The sequence below is a fragment of the Echinops telfairi genome, unplaced genomic scaffold, assembly GCF_000313985.2.
Source record: "Echinops telfairi isolate 266 unplaced genomic scaffold, ASM31398v2 ScPeMD7_7420;HRSCAF=8458, whole genome shotgun sequence".
Classification (NCBI taxonomy): Eukaryota; Metazoa; Chordata; class Mammalia; order Afrosoricida; family Tenrecidae; genus Echinops; species Echinops telfairi.
In genome coordinates, this window is record NW_022111320.1 from 49071134 (window position 1) to 49080198 (window position 9065).

A 9065-nucleotide genomic window follows, 5' to 3' on the forward strand; every position below is an offset into this window, starting at 1 on the left:
GACCACTCGGCAGCAGAGCCTGGTGGGTTTGCTCTGAGGACCACCCGAGCCACAGCCAAGTGCAGTGCAAACACCCTGTAGCTCCTTGGGGCACGCTGCCTGGCGGCTGGCTGCACAAAGTGCAGGGCCGGGAGAGGGCTCCGGGCACACCAGGGCAGGAGGAATAATGGGCGTGCCCTTCCAGATTCCACCCACTTCTGCCCCTCTCCCCCATTACCTTGGGCAATGCGCAGCTTCACCTCCAGGTCCACTGGGGTAGAGACTACTGACTTGGTGAGCACCAGCACGTTCTCTAGCCCAATCACCACCACCAGGTAGGGGAAAATCTCTCTGCGGGAGAGGGTGTGTGTGTGGGCAGTGTGGAGGCTGCCCACCCACAGCACGGCTGGCTCGCAGCAGGTTTGGGACCCTGCAGCGAAGACTGAGCAACTCCTAGCATGGGCTGAGACCCCTGCGTCCTTCACACGGACCTGGCCTCTTCCACATTCTTCCTGTCTCCAGGCAGGCCGAGGAGCCTTGCCAAGGGCCCAGTGACCATTTGTCCACAAGAGGTGAGGGGGGGGCCGAGGTCCTGCTGCCCCAGGGCCAGAGGCCAGATCTTCCCACTCTGCCCACCCCAGAGGCTGCTGGTCAATGGCCACTGCCAAGAGCCCACAGAAACACCCACGGCCAGGCCATCCCGACTGAAGGGTGGGAGAGGCTGCCAGCCTAAAGCCCAAGTCAGCTTTCTCAGAATTGTGTCTGGGTCAGAGTGGTTCTGCGACACCAGACCCCACTAGCGCCCTCACTGCCCAGGCTGCCTGGGACGGGGCAGACTGTCCAGGGCCTTCCAAGGCTGCAGTCTTTACCAGGTCTCCTCACCCCCTCAGCCCAAGGCTCCTTCTCACATCCCTGGAAGCAGAGTGCAGAAGAAGCCCAGGCCCACAACTGCCTGCAGCGCAGACCTGTGTAGGGAGGGCCTGAGGGGACAGCAGGAAGCTAATGGGCAGGCTGCTCAATGCGTCTGGGCCAGGAGAGGGCGGCCAGCAGGAACCATTGTGGGGTGGCTTTGGCTGCGGATCAGCTGGACAAGTCGAGTCGTGGTGGGGGAGACTCGACTCCCACTCACAGGATGGAGGGGCCTCATCTGCTGGAGGGCACAAGACCAGTGCCCACCAGAGAAGGAGAGACAGCAGCGGATGGGAACCTCAGCGAGAGGCGCCTCGTGATGGGGTGGAGGTATCTTCTAAAACCCTGGCCCTAGAATCACCTACTTCACCAGCTTGTTCAATGCTTTAATATTAACCAGGGAGAGACGCCGACCTCACGCCAACCGAGAAGTGGGGTGCATGTGTATGGGCACACATAGCACGTAAGCACACACAGCCACCATACACACACACTCTGAAGGCAAGGATCCAGCTCACTAACCCTTCCCCCAAGAATCCGCGCTTCACCACTGCCCAGTCCTGCACCGTTTCAGTCAGGTAGACAAAACTACATGAAAAAAAAAAAAAAAAGACCTGCTCTCCCAGCTACACCATGTCTCGATGGAATGGGGCATTCTCAAGGGATCACAGTTGTGTTCTTTTAGCGTTTTCTTCGAATTTAGGGCTGAGAAAGGCCTCTGAGTACACGCAGGAGTGTTGGGATAAAAATCACCCCTCGGGGCATCCTGACTGGCTCACCGATGCAGTTTTCAGCTTCCTTAAAATGTCCTCCTAGGAGGCCCTGGTGACCCTCCCGTGTCCTCTGAGAACACCAGGTAGACCAGCACTGAGGGATCCTAACACACAACTGCCATCCACTGCAGCTGACCTCGCGACCTTGGGAACCACTGTTTGAAGGCAGCCTATGGCGAACATCTGAGAGGACTCGTCGTCTACGGCCCCCCGATGCTCAGAGAGACATGCTTACACACACACACACACACACCCTGCATGTATGAACTGGAGCCCGAGAGGTGCACAAACACACATATGTACGTAATGCACACCTATAGGGTATGCATGAAGAAATGTCATTCTTCAACGTCAAAGATAATCATGAGAGGGCACAGAGGGGCGACAAGTGCTCAGATGTGCACAGCACTAGCTGAGGGCCCACCCTGCAGCCCAAGGGGACCCAGTTGAGGACCTACCCGCCGTTGAGGGTGGGCGTCAGGCCAAAGAGCGTGCAGAGCCCCACAGACATGAGCAGCGAGCTGAGCACCGTGACCACGGCAGCTAGGGCCAGCCCCCACTTGGACTTGACCATGTCGATCTTGCCTGAAGGTCAGAGAGAGCAGGTCAGCACAGCACCTCCCCAGGCCCCACAGGCCCTTCCTGACTTAGCTTCTGGGCAGCAGGGGTCCCTAAGAATCAAAGGAGGGGCAGCTCCCATGTTAGCAAAAGAGATCATAGGCCTTCCCAACCTCATAGACACGTGCACCTCGTGGGGACCCCTGGACTCCCAACCCTGATCCCTTACTGGATGGGTAGATGCCTAGCCTCTGTGCCCAGCAGGGCTGGTGAACACCTCTGCCCAGGGCGCCTCCACAAGCAGGTGGTCTGGGAGCGGGGGTGGGGGTCGTACGTGTGGAGAAGTAGATGTAGGCAAACAGGATGATGTAGGTGGTCACCAGGGGGATGAGTTCCGCGATGCCGATCTCCTCTTTGAAGTGCACGTGGACCAGGCTCTCTGCCCGCAGGCTGCAGTTGGGGCTGGGGTGCAGCAGCATTAGGCGGCCCCGCAGGTTGCCCAGGAACCTGGGCACGCACACACGCATGGAGGGGTGGCAGGTGGTCCGGGGACAGAGGGCCCCTCTCCCGCCTGTGTTATAGGGCACTCTGCACAGCTCCCAGGGCTGTGTGAAAACTGCACAGTTGGCACGTCCCTCAGGGGTCCTCGCTCCTTTCCCACCCATCCCGAGTAGACAATCCTTGGAGAGCACCCTGCAGTACAGTGAGGGAGGACTCGGTGGCCACCCAGGCTGAGCAGTGGCCAACTAGGGATGTCTGCCCTAGGCCAGAGCAGGCAGTGGGGGCAGCAGCACGCTGGACAGGCCAGCCCCCCCAGAGGCTCTTTTTCTTAATCGGCTGTCAGCCCCTCCTCAGTCCATCTAAGGGAGGTGAACAGTTCAGGAGGAGTTCTCAGAGAGCACCCTGAGCCCAGCAGGGGTGTGCAGCTGCTCAGCATGCACCCGCCGCAGGCCAGGCAGACACTCGGCACCACAGGCTTACTTGGCATGGTACTGCCGGAAGACCAGGGTAATGGTATAGGAGACCATCCTCCGCCGCGTGTAGAGGCTCACCCCGCTGTACTTCCCAGGAACCCCAAACAGCAAGTCTGCAGACAGAGACAGTGAAGACGGGTGAGGCCTGTGCTCTGTCAGGGGCCCCGTGAAGCAGGGGGCAGTGCAGGCACTGCCTGGGCACCTTTGAGCGTGGCAGAGGTCTGCAGGGTTTTGGGCTCGTGCTGGTGGATGGTCCCGATGATGTCAGGGTCAGCGTGGAACCGTTCTCGGTCATTCTGCCAGAAGTTCCCGGGGGAGAGCAGCAGGCATCCATGCTCGGGGAGCACGTTCCGGAGCTTTCTGAGGCCAGGCAGCAGGTCGGTCACCTGCAGGCACACGTCCTCCAGGCTCCTGGTCCCAGAGCTGTGGGAGGGACAGGACCAGGCCTGGCTGTCTGCCAGCAGAAGGCAGGCCCACTACATGCAGGTCAGGTTCCTTCATGGCCTGTACCCTGCTCCCTGGCACCTCCCTCCAGAGAGACTCAGGGACAGGGTGGCAGAGGAGAGTCTTCTCAGGAGGGCCGCAACCAAGCCAACTGGCTGGCTGCCCCTCAAAGTGCACCTGGAGCCCAAAGCTCATGCCCCTCTGAGAGGATAGGCAGGCGTGGGTGTTCCAGGAGCAGAAACAACTCCCCACCCCCACGCTTCCCTCCCCCACCCCCAACTGGGCAGCCGATCTGAGGGTCCAGAATGGGTAGAGTTAAAAAAAATCCTCTGAAAGCTGCCAGCTAGAGGCAGCGAGCTGGGCCCTGGGGAGGGTACCTGTCTCTCAGCACGTGGTTCCGGATCTCCTCCACCAGCTGGAACGCCCGCGACAGAGGCGAGCGGAACACATCCACAGCCAGGAGGTCCTTGTGCCAGGGGGAGACGGAGGACTTGACAAATATCTGCTGGATGTATGCCACCGGGGCGCCCACGTACTGCAGGGGGGTGGGGCAGACAGACCAACTATCACTGAGGGGTAATGGGTCCACAGCTCACGGGATAGACTGCACCCCTGTGGTGGGCACAGTACAGAGACAAGCCACCAAAGACAGACTTCCGAAGGGCAACCCTTTCCCCACGGCACCTGGTTTTCGGATAGTCTCACTGTATCCCAACCCTGCTCGTGCCGCACACACCGCCTGCGGCTGCTTTCCTGCCATCAGTGCAGAGGTCAGAGGTTGTGACACAGACCATCTGACCCACAACCGGAAGCAGAGCCCATTAGGGAGGTCCCCCCCCAACTGTGCAGTATACTTGTCCACACACCCCGCCCCGTCATCAAGAGCCCAGCTCTGCCCCAGGCAGGGCAGTGGCTTGTGAAATCACAAGGCCCACGCTGCGCTCTCAGTTCTCCCCGTGCATGGCAGGGCTTGTGTGCAATCTGGGATCGCCATGCCTCATTGGGGAAGGGCTGCTGACATGCACGCTGCAGGGTCCAGCAGAAGCAGGCACGTGTACACTATATGCTCACATATGAGGGGCTGCATGCAGTCCACAGGAAGATTTCACCCTTCAAGTCCATCTTTCATGAACATTTTGAAGCCCCCTCAAAAGAGTGGGCAGCACACAGCTCCTTGGCTGCTGGACACTGTGTGTCTGCAGACCCAGTGGACAGGCGTCAGATGCAGGGAGTAGGTACTAACAGGAAGTTTAGTGGCACACAGCTGAGGAACAGCGTACTGTGACAAGCCGGGAGCAGAGAATGCCCTCAGCTTCAGGGGTAGCAGAGAGAGGCAGGGACTCACACCCAGGTCTCCTCCCTGACCATCTCCCACTTCTCTCCCCAGAACAGGCCATCTGCCTGTAGAGGGCTTACGGCAGGCATGCAAGTGGCAGAGCTGCCCGCATGGGTGACAGGTGTCACGGAGCAGCCCTGAAACAAGAAGGACTAGGCTAGCTAGGGCAGGATTTCCGGCATCAAAGGGGTCAGTGCGGGCATCTGGGTGCAAGGTCGGTGAGAGGGCAGACGCCAGCCCAGCACAAAGGGCTCCAGGGGCCTAGCCTGACCGACTGTACCCACTACCACCCTGGAAGGTGTCACCGCCATGGTGAGCCAGGTGGCTTGGCCTCCAGAATCAGAAGCTGCCGGGGCACGAGTGCTGGGAAGGGAAGGCCAAGGAGCACCCGGCGGTGGGATGACTGGTCACTGCCAGGCAGGAGTCAAGAGGCTACAGAAGCAAAGCGAAGAAACCACCCGCCCCCGCTCTGCTCTTGGGCACAAAGAAGCCAGCTGGAGCAGCAGTCGGTCTTGGCCTGACAGGAAGCGTCAGCACCAGAAGTGGCCGCTGGCACCTGCCAGGAGACACAGGCTCCGGTGGAGCTGGGAGTCCCTGGCTCTGACCTGAGCTGCAAGCTCATCCGCTCGAGCCTGAGTTGGGGGAGGGCTGTCCAAAGACAGGCAGCTCCACCTAGACAGTGGCTCCCAGAGGCCATCTCAAGCCCTGTGACAGCTGCACATCCCATCTCCTGGACCACACCCATCCCCATCAGGCCCACGGAGTCTGCGCCCCTGCAGTCGCCCCAGTTCCAAGTCATCCAGCCTCCTTCCAGCTGGGGCCACCATTCCAACCAAGTTCCGGGGGACACACTTCACAAGTGGCACTCTCTACCCTCACCTTTGCTGGGAGGTGAGTGCACCCCCACCTCCTCCTTTCTAGGGGAGAGGACCCATTGCTTCCATCAGATTTCATAAGAATGCACAACCCCGTTACCAGGAGGGGGCTTCAAAGAGCTCAGGAAGTGTTTCAGGATCTTTCCTTCCATTGTACCACAAACCCTTGCATATGTCCAATCCTGAGTCAAACCCACTGCTCACTTGTTCGCCCTGTTTGGTTGGCGAGCCTCACGGACAAAGACAGGAGCCACGTGGGCATGCGCTCACTGCCGCTGCAGCAGGCTGGCCAGTGTGGGCTGTGTCCCTCTGCTGGCCACCAGCTCACCCCACTGACAGTCACTGGAACTTGCCAATCAGCTGGTCTGCATCTTCCCACTGCTCTCAGAATCTCCTTAAATGTCTCACCACCTCATCCCGCATACATGGCCCTCAATCCCCACCTCAGGGAGTCAGGATCGCTGTGGCTGATTCCACAGGGGTCTCAGCATCCAGGACGGCTAACAGAAACACCACACGGACGGCTTTGGGACACACACTTGTCACCAGTTGGCTACCGAGAAGCCCACGAGGGTGCGGGCTAGGGGGAGCCTCTGGGAAAGGTGTGTTCTTGGCACTCTTCATGTGGCACCGCTCTATTCCCACCTCGCTCGATTAACCTCCTTGTCCACTCTCACTAGACTGACTGGCGCACGCCCACCCCACCAATCGATGAAGCCCAGCTCAGATGGCACTGTGACCGTAGCTCCAGATTGGGCTTTCCTGGAGGACCCCACTCAATCCTCACAGCACTGCAGCAGCTCTCTCGCTGCCCCAGCAGCTGACCCTGAAGCCAGCAGTTCAGCCGAGAGGTGCAGGACACCTGGGGCGGGTGTGTGGGCTTGAGCAGGGTAACAGGGCAAAGGGCGTGCTGCTGGGGAGGTGACCTATGTGGATAGCTGGACTAAGCTGAGCTAATCCGCCTGAGGGACCAGAGAAGAGCCTCTCCCAGGAGCCTGACTTTTCCAGCACCGCGGGCCTCCCTGACCATTGAGGTGAGGATGCTGGTAGCTGGCAGGCAGGCCTGCAGAGGGTAGAGGAATGTGGAGCCCACACACGGGTTGACCCCATCACATCCCTACTTTGGGGCAGACAGTAGAATAAGGTGCCCTGAGTGGGTGGCAGGCAGCCTTCAAAGAGGGCCGGAGATCCCCTCCTGGTGCTCCAAGCCCTGAGTGATCCCACCCCATTGAGAGTGGGCCATATTTGGTGACTTGCTCTAACAAACAGAAAATGCTCAAAGTAACGCATGTCCCTCCTGAGATCAAGTCACAAAAGCTGGTGGCCCTCCCCCACCCACCCAGAGTGGCCCTGAGCTGTTACTCTGATGAAGCCCACAGGAAAGGACGGTGAGCCTTCCTCCAGACAACGCCACGAGGAAGAGGCCGCAGCCCCACAGCCCCCACCACGGGAGCCTTGAAGTGACTATGGCCTTGGCTGCTCCCTCAGCTGCAACCTTGAGAGGATGAGTCAAGGCACCCAGCACAGGTGCCCCTGACCCACAGACCCTGTAAGATAACAAGTGTGCGTCACTTGAAGCTGCTGCGTAATTTGTTACACAACAAAAGATAATACAGAGGTCAAGAGACACCACCCACAAAACTGGGTAGTGTCTCACAGAACAGGGAGAAGGCGTGTTCCCGGTGAACGGGGGAACAGCCATTCCCTTCCTTCCGTTTCTAGTCACCACCGCCACCCAGTGCACCACCACCCAGGCTGCAATGCCCCTCCTACTAGCACCCTCGCCTCTACCTCCTTTATCGAGTCCAAGAACAACACGTCTCCTCACCCGACAGCCACCTCTGCAACACTCCCTGGCCCACCTCACTTCTCAAAGTTCAGAGCCCCTCAAAGTGAGCTCTGCGAGTCAGTTTCCCGCCCTAAAGGAGGCTAGTGCCGCCGTATGAGGAATCCAACAAAGTCCATGTCCTCACAGCTCTGCTACAACGGAGGAAGCTACCAGAACACGGAGGGGAGTCAAGGCAGCCTTCCCAGAAACAGGACCACCAGCTCAAGACTCTCCACTTGCTGCCACCACCAGGTGCCCTCCACTCATCCCCTCATCCCCCCCAACCAGGTGGGGTGTCCCATTGGTTATTCAGAGAAACTGCCTGCTCAGAGGTTAAGTCAAAGCCCTTGCAGGGACTCAGTTCAGAAGCTTCGAGTGCCAGGACATGACTGCCCCGTGGGGGCATGAGGAGAGCAACAAGCCAGGAAAACCCAGGAGGGCTTCCACCCAAGTGTCTGCGGCGATGATCACTTACAGGCACAGGGGGCTCTGGGCTGCAGAGTGGGAGCAGACTCCTCCCTTCTGAGCCTGGGACACAGCGAGTGGCAAGGGCACTCCCACACACTCACATCCACATCCCGCCCCACAGGCCAGGGAGGGGGAATTCCAGCTCCGCTGACCTCAGAGTGGGGGAACAGGTTCTCGGTGACTGTGCCACCAAGAGTCACACATACCCGGCACTTCACTGCATGAATCCATGCCTCAGAGAAGCAGGTCCCGAACTGGGTAATGATGGGCAGGCAGACCTGGGCATGGGCAGGGGCAAGAGGCAGAGACAGACTCTGGCTCCGCAGCAGAGTCCCCCTGATACCCTGGCTGACCTGCAGAAGCTGGGAAGACCCTGTCCTGGTACTTTGGTTTGGAGGGCTCGACAGGGCCACAGCCAGTGCCTGAGGCCCACCTTCAGCACTGCCCCACTCCCAGTGGCTAGGAAGCCCAGTGGCAAGGAAGCTCCGCTAATCCGCTGCCCTGTGGTGAAATCAGAAAATACTTCTCCCTGCCCGTCCTGCACCCTCTGGAGGGCAGCGGGCACAGGCACAGCCCACTGGGAGGGAGAGCAGGGCTTAGCTTCATTTTCTTCCTGGCCAAGCAGCTATATTTGTGCTGCCGCTCAGGTGGTTCCCATTCAGGCCACAGGGTGCCCTTTCAATACGCTCCTGTGTCCTTTGACACATATCACACATTGACACCTTGGTCTTCTCTCCCTATCTGGGGTGGAATCTTCTTAAGGGGGAGCGAGCCCAGCTGTCCCCCAGAACACTCTACCAGGAGCCCGCAGACGCACAATAAGCATGTGTGGAATGGGGAGGAATGGCTTGGTGTCAGCAGTGGAGGCCTGAGGTGTGCTGCCCAGTGCCCCAGCCTCCTGCTGTCCTTCTTCATTTCAGC

General features: G+C 59.4%; 1 protein-coding gene across 3 annotated transcripts in view; it reads right to left on the bottom strand.

Moving 5' to 3' along the window:
• LOC101641616 (SREBF chaperone) overlaps nt 1-9065 on the bottom strand; it is a 36976-nt gene that overhangs the window by 6681 nt on the left and 21230 nt on the right. For all 3 annotated transcript variants that reach the window (XM_045297504.1, XM_030887598.2, XM_004703988.3), the window contains exons 3-8: nt 4015-4172; nt 3396-3616; nt 3201-3306; nt 2554-2726; nt 2120-2246; nt 218-330 (exon numbers count right to left, since the gene is read on the bottom strand). In XM_045297504.1, coding sequence (XP_045153439.1) covers nt 218-330; nt 2120-2246; nt 2554-2726; nt 3201-3306; nt 3396-3616; nt 4015-4172 — 898 coding nt within the window. The remainder of the gene's footprint in view (nt 1-217; nt 331-2119; nt 2247-2553; nt 2727-3200; nt 3307-3395; nt 3617-4014; nt 4173-9065) is intronic.